The 19152-nt window shown below is 34.9% G+C and overlaps 1 protein-coding gene and 1 long non-coding RNA gene across 2 annotated transcripts in view; one reads left to right on the plus strand and one right to left on the minus strand.

Annotated features, from left to right (window-relative positions):
- The window catches only part of LOC105833490, a 230539-nt gene that overhangs the window by 144178 nt on the left and 67209 nt on the right, over positions 1–19152 (plus strand). The window contains 3 exon segments of the mRNA XM_036292192.1: positions 8112–8278; positions 8359–8683; positions 10698–10908. Of these exon segments, the coding sequence (XP_036148085.1) occupies positions 8112–8278; positions 8359–8683; positions 10698–10908 (703 nt within the window).
- Positions 1–19152, minus strand: part of LOC118647386 — an 89640-nt gene that overhangs the window by 31904 nt on the left and 38584 nt on the right. The gene's annotated exons all lie outside the window — the stretch shown is intronic.

Below are 19152 nucleotides of genomic sequence, written 5' to 3' on the forward strand. Positions count from 1 at the left end.
ATGTACACAACTACATAGAAACCTTCTCATGCATATGCGTCCTTTAATTTTCTGAACATTACCGCCCGCCTTCATTAACCTCCGTTAATGAACAAATTAGAGACTATCATTGTTGATAGGTAATGGGCAGAGTTTTGCAATTGGTCGTTTTAGAATTGATTTTTGTGTCCGAATGGACACGACTCGTACAAGACCATCAGGGCCCGGGTGAGTTTGAATTATGCGCCCTAGAGGCCATTTAGACGGAGGGTAGCGCTCGTCAATGACTAGCACAAGGGAGCCATTTGACAGAGATGGAGATGGTTGATTCCACTTATGAATAGAATAGTAGCGCTGCAGACATTCCCTGGACCATCGCGACCAGAAACTATCCAACATTTGACGGGTCAATTGCCATCGAGAAAGTCGTGAAGACTTTACTGTCTCCAACGATGGTTCGGGAATGACTGAAGGTGCATTTCCCACGAGAAAGTGCCCAGGAGTCAAGGCCTGAAGGTCATCAGGATCATCCGTAAGAGGACTCAAGGGCCGTGAATTAAGTACTGCCTCAATTTGAGTTAGCAACGTATTCATCTCCTCAAACGTGAGCAATGTATCTCCCACTACGCGTTTTAAATGATATTTGACGGACTTAACTCCAGCCTCCCATTTTCCTCCAAAGTGAGGAGCAGCCGGAGGATGAAACTTCCATTGAGTGCCGTCGTTCGCTAGGACGGATGCCAACTCGCCTAGTTCCTTTGTTGAGGAAGAAAATAATCTTTTCAATTCGCAATCTGCTCCTGTGAAATTTGTTCCGCAATCGCTAGTCAACGTCGCACATATTCCTCTTCGAGAGGTGAAACGTTTATATGCTCCAATAAATGCCTCGGTGGTATAATCAGTGACCAATTCTAGATGAATTGCCGAAGTCGAAAAACAAACGAACAAAACCATATATGCCTTATACGTTTTGGCATTTTTTCCTTTCCAGGTTTTTATAGTGAAAGGGCCAGCATAGTCAACGCCTGAGTGCAAGAAAGGACGCGAAGGTGTGATTCGTTCAGATGGAAGTTGTCCCATTAGTTGTTGAGCTCGACTTTGTCGATATCGAGTGCATTTTACACACTTCAAAATAAAAGAGCGTATAGGAGCCCGCCCTCCAACGATCCAATAGTTGTTTCTGATATAATTAAGCGTGAGTTGTGTTCCTCCATGCATTGTTCGTAAATGGGAGTCTAAAATAATCAACGAGGTTAACGGTGACTTTCTCGGAAGAATCAGAGGATGTTTTGCGTTCGGAGGTAATAATGAGGCCTGAAGGCGACCTCCTATTCGTAGTAATCCGGTAGCGTCAAGAAAGGGAGTTAGTCTAGCAAGTGAATGAGATTTAGGCAATGATTGTCCGCTCGAAAGGAGTCTTTTTTCTTGACCAAATGAAGAATTTTGAATATGTTTTATCCAGAAAAATCGTGCATTGTCTATTTCTTGTGTGGTTAGTGGGATTGTTAATGATGATTGTGGATGCTTGCGCATTCGAGCAAGTACACGCTGACAAATGGCAGTAATGCGGAACAATTTCATTACTGTGGAATATTTATGAACAAGATCCCAAAGTGGTGGAGGCGTGAGATTAGTTGTGAAAATCTTAACTGGACGTTCTTCAAGGTTTTCGTTAACAGAAAGTGCCTTGGGTGGCTGTGGCCACTTTGAGGAATTTTGTGACAGCCATGGGGGTCCGGTCCACCATGTTGGGTGTTCCGATAATTGAATGGGAGTCAATCCTCGGGTAGCAAGATCAGCCGGATTCTCATTACCCGGAACAAATTTCCAACGTGCGGAAGGTAAGGTTTCCTGAATGTAACACACTCGGTTGTGAACGAATTCTTTCCATCGAGATGGATGATTATTAATCCACGTGTATGTAATGGCAGAATCCGTCCACAGATAAATAGGAATATTTCCAATTTCAAGTACCTTCAATATGTGTGAACTTAACTTTACTAACAGAACAGCTCCGGAAAGTTCGAGTCTGGGTATCGTAAGTTTCTTTAATGGAGCGACTTTTGTCTTTGAAGCCACAAGATTTATTGAAATGATGCCATTTGAATCTGTAGATCTAAGATATACAGCGGCAGCAGCTGCTTGTTGGGAAGCATCACAGAAACCATGAATTTCGATTTTATCCGTTGACTTGCATCCAAGCCAACGAGGAAACGTGAGATGAGTCATTTCTTGAAGAGTATTGAGAAACGTGGTCCACTTGTTGGTTACCATCATAGGAAGATGGTCATCCCAATCGAGTTTAATGGCCCACAATTCTTGAATGAGTATTTTTGCTTTAATAGTGATTGGAGATAGCAAACCTAGGGGATCGAACAATGTTGAAATGGTGGACAAGATAGATCGTTTCGTAATGTGTTTTGTAGAAGGAAGTTTTAAGGTAAATTGAAAGGCATCAATTGCTGGTTGCCAGCATAATCCTAATGCGTTAAAAACTGTACTATCTTTGAATTCTAGCGATGTAAGGTTCGTTTGATGTTCAGTTGGAATGTCTTTAAGAATGGAAGGATAATTACTTATCCACTTTCGGAGAGTGAAACCGCCCGCCATGCAGAGTTGATTTAATTGAGTAATGATCGGTTGAACTTCGTCGATGGAATCTGCGCCTCCAAATACATCATCGACATATCGCCCTTTTGTCAACGATGGAATGGCACGAGGAAAGTTTTGACCTTCGTCTTCAATAAGTTGAAGTAAAGTACGAAGTGCCAAAAAAGGAGCACAAGCTAGTCCATATGTGACGGTAGTTAGTTCATATGTACGAAGACAGTTGCTCTGATTGAACCACAGAATACGTTGGAATTTCCAATCTTCTGGATGAACCTTGATTTGCCTGTACATCTTCTCCATATCAGAGACAAAGACACAATGAAATTTCCTGAACCACACGAGAACATCAAATAGATTTGTTTGGAGTTTTGCTCCTGTGTGAAGAAGATCATTTAACGATACGCCGGAGGTAGTTCGACTGGAACCATTGAAAACAACCCGGAGTTTGGTGGTGAGACTGTGCTCTCTCATAACTCCATGATGGGGAAGGTAATACACAGGTTGAGGTTCAGGTTGAGATTCAGGGACTATTTGCATGTGTTCTAAGCTTTCATATTCGGACATGAATTTTGAATATAACTGGGCGTAAACAGAATTAGTTGAAAACTTGTTGGATAAGTTTGTACTTAATCGAACGGCCTTATTTCGTGAGTTGCCTAACTGATCAGGAGACCGTTTGAACGGTAGTTTAACGATGTATCGACCATGAGCGTCTCGACTGTGTGTAGATACGAAATGATTTTCGCACTCTTGATCAGCGGAAGATAAAGATGAAGTGTTTACGGAAGGAATCTCATCTATTTCCCAAAAACGATGTAATAATCTGTAAAGTTCATCATCGACAGATACATGGTAGCTGTGCGAGGTATTACTAGAAACGTTAGTGTCTGTTGGACCGGACACAATCCATCCAAGTTTTGTGAATTGAGCAGTGGGTGAATGTGGGGGTCCCTTGATAACTTTATTTTCAATAATATGTCCATATATATCGGCGCCTAAAATTAAATCGATGGACCGAGGGGAAAGAAAATTCGGATCTGCCAATTGCAGTCCTTTTAGGTGCGGCCATATTGGTTTGTTAATTTGAGTAGAAGGAATTGATGTAGTAAGTTTACGTAAAATGTGTGCTTGAATTGAAAAATCAAACTTATTAAAACGATCTCTTAATTTAATAGTTGTGACACCCTTAGTTTTATTGGAATGTTGTGCACCGATTCCTACCAAAGAAATTGATGAGTGATTTCGAGGAAGTCGAAGTTGCTGAACGATACGTTCTGAAATCAAAGAGATTTCCGATCCTTGATCAAGTAAGGCTCGGATTTCGAAGGTTTCTTTGGTAGGTGATATAACCAGCACCCTCGCCGTAGCAAGAAGAACACACGGAATGTTATTATTTAGTCAACTGGAATGAAGAGTCTGAGCTTCAGAGGAAATTGAAGGTGTCGAACTATCCGATGATTCGACGGATTTTTTAGTAGTGTCGTGTTTAGATGAATTAAACTTATTATATTCTTTATGAATTGATGTATGATGACGCCGTCCGCATTTCTGACAGCGCTTTGTTATTTGACAGGCCGAGACTCGATGCGTTCCTAAGCAATTGAAGCATAATTTGTGCTTGTTGATAAGCGCGACTTTTTGCGGAACAGATTTCGAAGTGTACTGTGAACATTTAGATACATAATGATTTGATGAGCAGATAGGGCAGATGAATGAACTATTTACTTTATTTTCGGTTGACTTTCCTTGATAATGAGATTTGACTGCTTTTGAATTTGGCTGTAGTGGGAGTAAACCAGATCGAGAATTTTCAAATGCTTGAAGAGTTAACAATTGAGAAATGAGAAATTCACTAAATTGTTGCCAAGTAGGCGGCTCCTTGGATGATCCTAATTGTTTCTCCCAAGCCTTAACAGATTCGGAATCGAGACGTTGCACCACGACAAAAATAAGAAAATCATCCCATGTCGAGACAGGGCGTTCTAAACTTTCGAAATTTCGGTAAATTTGCATAACTTGTGTATATAATTTCTTTAGTTCCACGGCAGATTCTTTCGTCATGCGCTTGATTGAAAACAATGAATTCATTGCTGCGTGAACGAGAAGACGTTTATTTTCATAAAATGAATTTAGTGCATCCCATGATCTCTGAAAATTTTCAGCTGATAACGTTGTATTTTTTAATATTGAGGCGGCGGAGCCAGTGAGACTGATTATCAAATACTGAAGCTTTTCTACGGATGACAATGTCGGATTTGAAATAACAAGCGATTGAAATAAATCTTTAAATGAAAGCCAATCCGACGGAGTTCCGTTAAATTTTGGGAGATCAAGTCGTGGGAGACGCGCATGATGAAAGAATGCCGGAATTTCAGGAGAGGAGAATGATGCGACCTGAGTAGACGGTGTACTAGGAACGCCTTCCTGCTCAGACTCGAGTAAAGAATTTATTTTGTCAACTACATTAACGTAATATTCATGAGTTTGAGAATAAAGATTTGTAGTAAAATATACGTGACTTTGAATAACAAGACGATCATCGTCATTTAATTCGTGCATTGCTACTAATATTGCCTTGTGTTCCAAGCAGAAACGCTCCCAGTCATCTTTCAAGGTCGACAAGCGAGACTTTACTCTATTCGTAGTAACATCTGACAATCCGTCACCAACAAAACTATCATATGCCTTCGTTATGAATTTAGATAAAATAAACTGTTGCTCAATGTGAGCTTGCACGTGGCTGAGCCTCATCTTCAATAATTCTCCGTTCTCTTCTCTTTTTTTTTTTTGTTTTATATATATCCGGCTCGAAGGACCAAAAAATGTTTAATAAACAAGCACGCCGGTTGAAAATGATTACAGAGTCAAATAAAGGTGGCAGAAAAATTTAATAACTTTAAAATAATTTTGGCAGAATATAAAATTTAATCTATGACAAGTCTGAATAATCTATGAATATTCTGATTACTTTATGACAATTCGGTTAATGACGGACGTTCACAACAAATATAGTAAATAACACATATGGAATTACACACATATAGAATAGAATACATATAAGAATACACAACAATCAGAAATTACTAGGGTTAATAAATTATAAAATTATTCATACAATAACGTCAAACGGTTATTCAAATTAATAATCATGCATTCCATACCATAAGCTTTATGCAATCATATTATAATCGTAATATTTACAAATGAATCATAAAATTAGTTGAGAATGATAAGCGTAATGAGAATTACGGAACATTACAGTGATTCTAGATTTTTACATCAATAGTATTTCAAATGAATTTACAATATTTCAAGTAATTAACGCATATGCAGAAGAAGGTTACACTGAAACTTTTGATTCATACATGTTTAACATTTATCAAAAAATGTCTCTAAACAGTTGATTGAATACGTCTGATAGTGACGCCAACATGTGAACGCATCTAAATAGATTACGTTCGAAAGTACGACGGTATGAAAATGTCTCTGAATAATTGCTGAATAGTACAGCTGAATGGGAACCTCTGAATTGAGTTCTGTCCTGTCGGTTCGCCGTCGTGCTAATCCGAAACAGGATGAAAACTTTCTCAAGAACTCAATTGAAAACTCTCTACAGAGGTTCCGTGTACCTGGAGCTCGATCTCCTGGTCTCTCTCTCTCAGCAGGCCGTAGAATTTAGAGTCGAATGTCCCTCTCTCTCACTCTCTCGATAGGCCGTAGAATTTAGGGTCGAATGTCCCTCTCTCTCACTCTTTCTGCTCGTCGTGGTGACTGCAGGAATTGAACTCGAACTCTATCTTTCAGCAACCCGTAGGGTCTGCAGAAACTGATTATGCAGTGTACTTGGCCGTGGTAAGTCTCTACTTTGAATGTGCAACCAATTTGCACGAGATACGTGGCACGTAACGAAAACCTTTACAATACGTGTGTATTGTAATCTGAATGAACGTCTTACTCTGACGCTCGTCTCAGAAAGAATGAATGAAAATCTGACTGTCTGTTTGTAGCGTCGTCAAGAGAAATTGGGTCAAACAAAGCAAGATCAGACGTGAGTCGCGTCGAGGAGTCGGTCAACGTCCTCGGTATCAATCATGTACGAATGTACACAACTACATAGAAACCTTCTCATGCATATGCGTCCTTTAATTTTCTGAACAGATGTGCAATATGATTTTAATAATTTTGCAATATTTGAAGCACTTTGTGAAAATAATAAGCTCCTAAGATTGTATATTTAAATATTTGTGTACATATGTTTTAATTTATCAAGTTTACAAGAAAATTTATATAAGAATTTAATATCATATTTAAACAAAATTTTATAATTGTACGTATTTACATTAGTTATATATTATATATTTACACAGTTACAATAGTGAAAAGTAAAAACTTTTCCTGAGCACAACAAATACAAGTGTTTTCATGACATTCTTATACACTGCAACATAATATACAAATAAACTATTGCACAAAATTAGAGGAACAAAAGTTTGAAATAGCGCCAAGTTTGTAAAAGTTGAACAAAAAAACTGAATTTTTATGTGATGTAATCCGAATTTTTGACTCGACTCCTGCAAAGTCTCTCCGCTGTGGGTCTAGTAGTTTCGGAGTTACGCCCCTCAAAGTAACCGCTCGACAAAAACAAAAGTTGCAAGATTGCAGTTTGGAAGGGACAGGACAATTTAATACGGAAAACGGCCCGGAAAAATTCGGAAATAGGCCGAAGCGCACTCGTAGAGGTCTCTGACACTTCTTCTTGACGATGCACAAAATCCACACCTTTCAACTTTTACTTACCAACTCTTTGGTTGGATAGCGAAAACAGTGAGTCGCGGTTGTTCCAGCTTATCCGGTGGTCGCTTTAGGGCAGGGCATGACTTGCATTTGAGACCAAAAAGATCCTTGTTTTCTCTGTTATCTTATTTTTATCTCCTCTTTGTGTTAGGTTTCCTTTCCTCCCTAGATTTTCCCATGTGTAGTTTTCCAAACTGCAACCTTGTAACTTTTGTTTTTGAGGGGCTACTTTGAGGGGCGTAACTTCGAAACTACTGGATTCACAGCGAGAAGACTTCGCACTGCGAAGTTTGCCGGAGTCAAGTCAACACTTTGGACTACATTATATAAAAAATTGAGATTTTTTGCTCAACTTTTATGCGCTATTTCAAACTTTCTCTAATTTTGTTCAGTAATTTATTACAAAAATATTACGTTGTATCTTAGTAATGTCCAATTACAATGTGATACATTTTTCTATAAGATTTTTGTAATATTTTATTATATAATTTATAATATTACTATAATATCATTGATATATTATTTGCTATGTGACGTTATTCTTATCACATACACTATACAGCATTGCAGAATATTTCAGCAATATTGTAACAGTACAATATTTTAGTAGTACTGCAGAAATGTTGTCACTATATTGCTGAAATATTTTGTGTTGTATTTTTCTTTAACAGAACAAAATCTAGATATATAAAATTACAATATTTTTTTTTTTATTTTCTTTTTAACAGGAATTGCTCAAGGTCTTATATGTGGATCCAGAATTGACTTATCTAAAGGATCTGGATCTGGCTGCCGCAGGATCCACCGAGAAGAACGACGCATCCTATGATGGTCGAAATGGTGTGAGATCGATAAGGGTCTCTCCTGATGGCAAACATCTGGCTTCTGGAGATAGGTAAAATAAAAAAAATCTAAATTTGTTAATAAGAAATTGAGAGAGAAGGAATACAAAGTAATCGCGTATTATTCCCACAGATCCGGCAATATCAGAATTCACGATATTTCTTCTCTGGAAGAGTTGTGTTTAATAGAGGCGCACGATGCTGAGGTGTTGTGTCTGGAATATTCCAAGTTTTTGCGACACTCACTAGACGCTCCTCGGTTGTTGGCAAGCGCATCTCGTGACAGACTAATTCATGTTTTTAGCGTCGATCAAGGATACAATTTTTTGCAGACACTCGACGATCATAGCTCTTCCATTACCGCAGTCAGATTTTTTAATCAATCAAATCAGGTTAATCAGATACAAATGGTGTCCTGTGGTGCGGATAAAAGTATTATTTTTAGACAATTGCAATCGGTAAGTAATTCTGTTTGATAACATAAGGACACAAAAAAGTGATTAGTCCAGCGGACCAGACTGGTCATTCCTTATGTATTTTGATCCGCTGAATCCAAATCCAAGGTCAGAATTGCTGAATTGGCTTATTTTTTTCTTAACCTCAAAAAGAAATACTCTGTAAAAGTAATTTGGGTCACAAATGTATAATCTGGAGTGTGCAAACTTGCATGACCGCATTACCTATTTCACAGAAGCTCAGACTTGTACTATTTACTCATACGTATTGGATTTTCCCTGGGTAATGTGGTTACGCAAGCTTGTACATTCCGGATTATATATGTGTGACCCAAACTGCTTTTACAAGGTGTTTTTTGGTAATTGTTTAGTTTAGGGGACACCGCGCCGATGACCTTGACTTTGACATGTTGTCAAGGACATGACCCTGAGTAACTTTTCTTTATAACTTAATCGGCGGTCATTATTCGTTAAAAAGTTATTAATAAAAGAAGTTTGAAAAATATCCATGTAGAACAGAACAACTTTTGCCAGTAGATGTACCCTGGGCAGAGGTACGGTGCGTACTTTGTTGAGAAATAACTATGTCAAGTCGTAATTTATTATCAACAAAGTACGCACCGTACTTCAGTGTACCTCTGCTCAGAGTACACCTACCGGCGGGGAAGGTGCGCGAGATGGGACCAAAGGCAGATCTTCGCCCTCCCCCTACATTCTCGCTTTAATTTTTATAAGCATCCATAAATTAATAGATTTTCTTATTTAAAGCATGTAAAAATGCGTGCTTTATAAAAATTAATGCGGGAATGTAGGGGGAGGGCGAAGTCCTTCCTTTGTATCCCGCCCACACGTTCTCTATCCATGGGTTTACGACTTTAAGTTAAGCAGAGATGTCATGTATCGTATTTATAAAACTTTTTTTGTTAATAACTTTTTAACGAACATGACAACAAAGTACACACCGTACTTTTGTGCTCCTCTGCTTAGGGCACACCTATTGGCGAAAGTTGTTCTGTTCTACATGGATATTTTTCAAACATCTTTTATTAATAACTTTTAACGAATAATGACTGCCGATTAAGTTATAAAGAAAAGTTGTCATGTCCTTGACAACATATGTCAAAGTCAAAGTCATCGGCACGGTGTCTCCTAAAATAAACAATCGCGTTTGTTTTTTAGATTAGGAAAAAATGAGCCAATTCAGCAATTCTGACGTTGGATTCGGATTCAACGGGTCAAAATACATAAGGATTTACTAGTTTGGTCTGTCAGATCAACCACTTTTTTGTGTGCCTGTATAATCGATAACATTGTTAATTAACAAGAAGTACAAAAGAATGATTGTTTTCCGTAATTTTTTGGTCATTGAATCTGACCTCGTTTAATGAATTCTACCGCGTTACTATTTGGAGAAATTTGCTGTTAAAATTATTGAAAAATCATTTTAGTTTACTTTGTTATGATATGTAACGTGTTGGAGAAATTGTATTGCAATCAAAATTAAGCATGTTGTCTAAAATGTGTGTGGTCTAAACTTTTAGCTCTTTAAGTAAACTGAGTGAATTTTTATACAATTTAAGTTTAATTTATCAATTTTACATCAGATTAGTATTCATTGATTTGAGAAAAAATTATGAAATTTAAATAACATAAAAAAGTGTATAAATTTTTAATAAGTTATATAAAAAATTACAACTTTGATATAGATATAAATTTTACATTTATCATGAATATATTGTTGCTACAATCAACACGACAAATTTCTTTTAAGAACTATAAAATTCTTTATATATGTAATATAAATATATTTAGTTTTGATTATAATAAGTATTCTCTAAGAACATTTCCATTTTTTTAAACCGTAATATAATAAAACAATTTAGTAAATGGGATTTTAACGAAAAAAAATTCGAGAAATGATTATTCTTGTTCAAAAAGTTTTTTTTTTATTGAACAGTGTAATTACAGATTGGAGATCTGTATTCACCAATAAATCATAATTTTCTTATATCTTTAGACACCAGGTGGTATGCCACAATTTGCTAGAGGCCGCAACGCTCAGGGAAAAACTACTCTATATGACATGGAGGTCGATTCTGGACAGAAGCACGTATTAACTGCCTGTCAAGATAGGAATATTCGAGTCTACAATGTTACCACGGGTAAACACAGCAAGACTTTCAAAGGTTCCGTTAGTGATGATGGTTCACTGATTAAAGTAGTCTTAGGTGAGATAACTGACTTTACATCACATTACATATTGCTACTCTATTATACATAATACTGAAGACTCTTTTAATCTTTAAATAGAGACCAATGAGATTTCTAAAGAGAGATTTTGACTCATATAAAAAGGAGTTTTCTAAATAATTATATATTTTTACTATGTTAATTATAATTAAACTTAAACTTTTTATTTTTTATATATTTTTAAATCTTTGGGTAATGGTGTTTTGACTTATTATTGACGTGTTTACTATCTACATCACTAAACAAATTTTAAATTTATAATGAAATTGTTCAACATATCTACGTGCTGCTATTGTTAAAGTTTTTTATTGTTACTTCTTTATTACTTTTATATCACATAAATTTCTAGATTTTCGTTGCATTTATGAGTATTTAATAAATAATAATATATTAATAGTAATAAGGTGAATAATAATAAGTTTAATAATAAATAAACAGTAAAAATAAACAATAATAAAAGTACTATAAATATATAATAATATCAGTTTGCAAATACTAAATAAAAATACTAACAAGGAAACCTTGCAAACCTGAAAATTCTGATTTTAATGAAACTTGACATAAATGTAGAGGAGTTAAATACATGAATTTAGACATTTTTAGTTGGAACCTAAAAACGGTTTGAAGGGGTGAAACTACCCTTTAAAGGTAAAGACATTTTTGTCTTTTTTTGATATATCTTGTAAACTAAATAATATATTACAAAGTTTTTTATACAAATTTTATAAAAATTTTACAATATAAAAATACCTATATTTAACTATGCTATTCATTTTCTGAAAAACATTTTTATTTTACAATTTCACTTTTTATATCCCCTTTATGCTGATTATTTGCATAAAAACTCCAATTTTAGTGAAACTTGGCATAAATGTAGAAGGGGTAAATACATGAATTTAGAAATTTTTTGTTGGAGCTCAAAAACAATTTGAAGGGGTGAAATCATCCTACAAGGATAGGGACTTTTTGCCTTTTTCTTCACATATCTCGTGAACTAAATAATATCATTTGTAAACTAAATAATAATCAAAATGTTTTTTTATACAAAATTTTTACAATATAAATACTTTATTTAACTAGGCTGTTTATTTTTCTAAAAAAATTTTTTTATTAAACTTACGTACGTATGGTTCTTATATATTAAGTAAGGCGGTCGAATTTTTAATAAGTATTTAAACTGAAACGTAATAGTGCAAGAAAGTTGTTATGTTTTAAGACAATTAAAAAAAATTTTTTTTTTAAATATCTTTAGATCGCGCATGATGTTCAAAGTTTGAAATATTTGACCAAATTTGAACTTTTTATGAAACGTAGCTGACAATGGTCAAATTGCAGTTAAATTTGATTTGTGACATTATAATGAACTTACCAAACGAAAAATCTGTCATGATCCAGATAGTTACCTCCAAAGTGCTGGAGATGGACGGTCGATTTTCTGTACAAATGGTGGAAATCGTGAAATCACTACATAGTGGAGGTGCGATACAAAATAAGAGAAGCATATAAATTGGAAAGTATTAGCCCACTTTTTGTCCGTTTGCACATAATTTAGTTTAGTAGAAAAGACTCAGAACTCACCACGTGAAGGTGGTTGCATTTTGAGTTCTATCCACACCCTTCCTAATTAACCAACCATACTTTGGAAAATTGCTTCTGTGATTGAAAATACACTGAACTGCGACTTACTTTTAAATTTAGACATTTAAGAGCGAAAAAGCAGAGTTGCTGCAATAAAGCTGTGCCTTTTTTTCTGGTTTCCACACTTTAGATGCCGCCTCTGTGACTAATTTTACAATGCGTTTAACCACCTAACAGACCATGTTATATTGCAAAAGTGATATAAAAAAAACTAACGGTACCAGTCGATAGATTACATTTGAAACAGGTTTTCTAGATAGTTAAATTTTGGAATTCTTTGAATTCTGTACCTGACTTGGGCCTGAATGTATTTAGTCATTTTAACATAAACATTGAAATATCTCGAAAGCAATGCATTTTTGAAAAAAATATTTCAAATGAAAGTTGAGAGTTAGAAAGTCATCAGAGCCATTAGAATAACTTAAATTTTAGGTTTATTTTAGGCCCAGGTTGATTTTTTCAATGGCAACACCTATGTTTTATTGTAGATTCATATTTTATAGAAAACATTCTTTTTAAAAATACATTGCTTTCGAGATATCTTGGTGTTTATGTTAAAATGGCTAAATACGTTCCGACCAAAGTCAGGTACAGAATTTATAGGATCTCAAGATTTACACCATCTAGAATACCTATTTCAAACGTGATCTTTCGACTGATAACGTTAAGTTTTTGTATTATTTTTGCAATATAAAATGGTCTCTTGTCAGGTAGTTAAACGCAGTGTAAAATTAATCAGAGGTGGCATCTAAGGTATGAGGATAAAAAAAGGAAGAGTTTCATTAGAGCGACTCTGCTTTCTCGGTCTCAAATGCCCAAATTTGAAAATAAGTCACAATCCAGTGTATTTTTAAGCACATCACAGAAGCGATTTTTTATGTCCAAAGTGTGGTTTATTGGTTGAGAAAGGCATGGATGGAACTCAAAATGCAACCATCTTCACGTGGTGAGTTCTTAGTCTTTTTCACTAAACTATATTATGTGCGAACGGACAAAGAGCTGCACAGCACTAATAAACGAGAAGATAAAATATGAGGGATGAGTAGAAAAAATGTGAGAGTGGAAGGCTAATACTTTCCGATTCGTCTGCTTCTCTTATTTTGTATCGTACCTCCACCATTACTAATCAATTTATCCATAAAAATTATTTCACAGCCTTATGTAGCTACAGTTTATTAGTACATTCAGAATAAAAATACGTTATATTTTACAGTGTTGTAATTCTAGATTACGGCGGGTCGAATTTTCAAAAAGTGTTTAAATCGAAACGTAATAGTGCGAAAACACTGTAGTGTTTTCACGATTTCCATCATTTGTATACAAAACCGATCTTCCATTCTCTACACTTTGGAGGAAATTATTTTGACCATAATAGATACTCCATTTAGTAGGCTCATTACAATGTCACAAATTGAATTTGATTGCAATACGACCATTTTTGACTATGTTTTATAATTCATTTTCATAAATAGCTCAAATTTAATCAAATTTTTCAATGGATGGGTGGGTGGGTATGGATGTGGTGTGTGTGTGTGTGTGTGTGTGTGTGTGTGTGTGTTGTGTGTGTGTGGTGTGTGTGTGCGTGCGTGTGTGTGTGTGTGTGTGTGTGTGTGTGTGTGTGTGTGTGTGTGTGTGTGTGTGTGTGTGTGTGTGTGTGTGTAATACACACACGTACATACTCGGTCAATGATTCATCTCTCTCTAGATCTAGTGAATTACTTTATTTTCTTCTACAAGAATCACATATATGTGGGTTATACTTTATAGCTATAGTGTTTCTTGCTTCTTCTTGGCCACTGCATTAGACTAAGGATCAAGGATTAAAATTTTATTTTTATATTTTCTCAATTCTTGGATGTTTTATTTAAGTTGCGGAAGCCCAAGGAACTCTCTTCGAGTGACAAAAATGATACTACACTTTGCTGTTAGGTAAATCTATTGAGCTCACTATACATATCGAGAGATAATTTGTTGCTGTGGGTGGTTTTCTTTTATGAACCTTTTGGTGTAAATTTTCTCACGAGGAGAAGCGCCGCGCCATCGCCTAGCAGCGATCTCGCAAACTACTCGCGGCTGCTGCAGAATAATGATATATATAAATAGAAGATCTCATAACAATATTCTCAGTATATTATGTACGGTATATATATTTACAGTACGGTAATCAAAATAAAGAAATTATTTCGTCATTTTTGGTGACGTTACATTTTTTGACGCTAAAAATAAACATTAAAAGCTATTTAGATTGCATAAGTAAATTCTAAGAATGTATGAGAAATAATATATTAATTTAGATATAACAGGTCCGTTCTAATAATATAAATAATGATATATTATAGAAGATATTATGAGAATATTCTCAGTACATATACGGTACGTATGTTCACAGTATGAGTACAGGATATTCTAATGATATCATGTTCTATGTGGGATATGTTAGTTTTATAGTATTAATATTTTTATAAATACTACATATATGAGAAGTCAAACTTATGGAAAATTTTTTAATTAAAAAAAATTTTTTTTTAATGAACAGCATAACATTTACGTCTATTTAACATGAACAGTTAAATAGACGTATTTATACTGTAAAATTTTTGTATGAAATATTTTTTGATGGTATAAATAATCATACTAGAAAAGTCATAGATTTTTTCTACAAAAAATGGTGATAGTACCCCATCTGGATCCCACAGAAAAAATTCAAAAAAATTTTGACAATTTTTTTAAGCCATATTTTTATGAAAAAAGCTTTGTAATTTTTTTATAACATTGTGGAATTAAAATCCATAACATATTTTTTTTTAATCAAAATCGGTTTAGTCGTTTCCGAGAAAAAAATTTTTTTATATTTTTTCCCCATAACTTCCATAAAAAATATTTTTCAGATATAATACTTGAAGAAATTTAATCTTACATCAATGCCAACTTTTTATAAAAATCTCAATCAAATCCGTGCGGGGGCAGCACACACCTGCTTATTCTGCTTTGCCCTTTCTAAATTCATGTATTTAACCCCTCTACATATATGCCAAGTTTCATTAAAATTAGAATTTTCGGGTTTGCGAGGTTTCCTTGTAAGTATATTTTATATATAACTTTTTTATTATGTGCTTTTTATTTTTTGCAATTCTCTGAATATAATAAATATAAATATTACATGTTTCCGAAGTACTTTAAATTTATTAAGAATACAGAAATTTAACTGTATTATATTTAAAGAATTACGATTAGCAGTATTAAAAAAAAAATTATTTTAATAATAAAAAATAATTGACACAAAATGTTATTTTAAGAGATGGTTACTGTAGTGATACAAAAATCAATACATAATACTTTATATTAAAGTGGAAAGTAAATATATTTACAATTTAAATTTTTTATATCAATGAATTTTTAAATCGCCTGACGGTCTACATCGTTTTATATCGATCTACATCGTATAATAACAGTTACAGTTTTTTGGGGAAGCTAGGAAGGGGGGATTGTAAGATGCGCTTGAGCATCGAAATTTAGCTTATTGTTAGTTACTGTGTCTTATGTCTGACGAATCCTGTCGACGCGCAGTTTAAAATAAAGCTAAGAAAATTAAAATTGAAAAGAATTATATCTATCACCAAGATCCGATGTAGACTGTTAGGCAATTTAAAAATACATTGATATGTTTAATATATTACGGTTGAAATAATGTACTAATATTTAAATTTTTACATGAAAATATATTGTCACGATTTTTCCTCGCCGAAGAGCCGAGATAAAAAACAAATAGCCCAAAAAGAGCCGGAATGTTTGTTACTTTGCGCGAGAATTTTCTTCTGCACACTGTCTTAACGGGTTAGGCGCCAAATGTGTGTGACGACATGTCGATTCATGAGAATCACGAAGAGTAGGCTCGATCCGCGCGCGAATATTGACCAGCTCGTCCTACCAACGGTAGAAGGGCAGGGTCGACGACAAGGGTACGCGATATCGTGGTAAATGACAAAGGGACGAAAGAAACTTGACTACATTTTTCTTAACGAGTAACAGAGATTTATTCAAAGTAACTCAGGTAAAGAAATAATAAGGTGAACGCACGAAACATAATAATAATAATCGAATAATGCGTGACTCCGAAATCGAGGCGACGCAATAGATTAGGTGAGCTTGAGACGTACCGATAATCCCAGCATCGATAGATTGCGAACATACACTCCACGAGGGGGTCCACCGTAGAACGGCCACGTACGTGTACCACAATAATCTATTAAATGATAAATAAGCATAAAAGATGTATTTAATGATTACAAATTGTATTAAAAATCCGCCGGATGCGTTTCGACTACGTTTTGCGTCATTCTCAATGACCTTGAATGTTGTAGTGGAAATACAGTATAAGTTTTATACCATAAGAGATGATGAAGTCATCACGATAAAATGATATGTTAATAAGCCGAGCTATCGATATTTGTGATTTCTTCTGGAGTTTCCAAGGTCCGATTGTGCATTTTGATTAGTTCACCAAATGAATTAAAACTCTAACTTGATGAATTATAGTTGCTAGTTCTGAGAGTCAAGAAAGAAAAAAGAAGAATTGTTTAACTCACTGGGTGCTCACAGATTTGAGATGCTTTTACAGATGGTTTTCTCTGTGAGTTTGATTGTCAGACATATTTGTGAAAGTATGCAGTAAATTAGCTATTTCTTATAATATAATCACAAATTTTTAGAATTGAAAAACGTTATGTTGTAGTGATCAATTGTTTTAAAGAATACAAATGATTGTTGTGTTGTCGTCAATGCAAATAGATGGGACGATAACAAAGAGTGAGAGTTTGTGTATGTATGTGTGTGTGTGTATGCGTGCGTGCGTGCGTGCGTGCGTGCGTGCGTGCGTGCAAGAGAGTGTGCTAGTGTTATATGTCGCTAATCATAAATATGTAGGCATGGTCAAGAAACTTGGTGTCAGTTTGCAAGTTTATAATGCATATATGTGTTTTTATGCGTAATATCTCAGATGTTAATCTTTCTGTAAATGTTTCTTTCTCGCGTTCATGTTCACAACAATTTTTGTCTCATGCACAATAAAAAAGGCTGGTTCATTGTTCCTTTTGTTGAAACATATTTCTAATGGCTTCAGGGTGTAATATTTGGGACCGTACAATGCACGCGAATAAGAGAACAGTCAGTTTCTGAGTAGTATATTTTATTTGTTGCAACACACGCAGTACGTTAGCGGCCATTGATTATAATAAAGAAGAAGGGAGTATAAACTACCGGATTTAGTTACAAAAGATCACAGCGCCCCCTGTCGGCCACAGCCTTTAATCACCACACAGGGGAATGGCAAAAAAACGTAATATTCAACTCGCTTTTTTTGATATGAATAAACTTGACTCACTCATCAAAGTCTACAAGGATCCTCTTCCGCGCCTATCTCACAAAAACGTAGTTTATAAAATTTGCAATGACTGCAAAGCATGTTATGTGGGTCAGATGGGCAAACAATTAAATACAAGGATTAAAGAACATCGCAATCAAATAAAGCAAAAATCTACCCGATGTAATGGTCTGTAATTACTGACCACAGGCTGGAAGAGGGTCATGATTTTGACTGAGATAACGCTGAGATTATGGATATTATAAGAAATCTTTACAAAAGATTAACATCCGAGATGTTACACATAAAAACACAGACATGCACCATAAACCTGCAAACTAGCATCGAATTTCTCGCCCATGCTTACACATCTATAATTAACTATATATAACACCAGCACACTCTTTTACACGCGCGCGCATGCGCGTGCGCGCGCGTGCGCACACACACGCACACACACACACACACACACACACACACAAACTCTCACTCTTTGTTATCGTCCCATCTGTTTGTATTGATAACAACACAACGATTATTTGTATTCAGTCTTTAAAATGATTGACATCACTACAGCATAACGTTTTTTAATTCTAAAAAGGGCATAGCGGAATAAGCAGGTGAAATCTGCCTCTGCACTAATCGAGCTCAAATTGATATCATTAGTTAGCACCCTTGAGATGTAAAACTTCCCCAAATATTAGCTACAAAATTGCATTTTTGGGGGAGTTATGGAAGGGGAAAGAAAAATAAAAAAAGTGGTTTTTCTCGAAAATGGTTGGACCGATTTTAATGAAAAAAATATATGTTATAAACATTATTTAGACAAGTTTAAGAAAATTTTAAGTCATTTTTGTGGTTAAAAACAACCCGATAAAAAATTTTTTGAATTTTTTAGGGGGTGATAGTGCTGAGATACCACTTTTATATTTTCACAAAAACATCTCTAGATTTTCTTCTTTTATATTTTTTTTTAATCAATCGGAGTGGTGGAACATGGTTAAAAATAATAATTTACACCGCGCCGCCGTGCCGCACAGTGATGCCAAACGCCTAAATTCTTGGACATGGTTTAAAAAATCTCAAAGACTCGACTGATACGCATACAATTTGGTACATAAAGGTTTTCGAAGTTGCTAATTTTGAATTTGGTATCAAAATTTAAAAAAACAAAATGGCGGATTGAATATAGCGGACAAAAATTCAAAAAGTACATGAATATTGA

This window comes from Monomorium pharaonis, chromosome 9 (genome assembly GCF_013373865.1).
Source record: "Monomorium pharaonis isolate MP-MQ-018 chromosome 9, ASM1337386v2, whole genome shotgun sequence".
Classification (NCBI taxonomy): domain Eukaryota; kingdom Metazoa; phylum Arthropoda; class Insecta; order Hymenoptera; family Formicidae; genus Monomorium; species Monomorium pharaonis.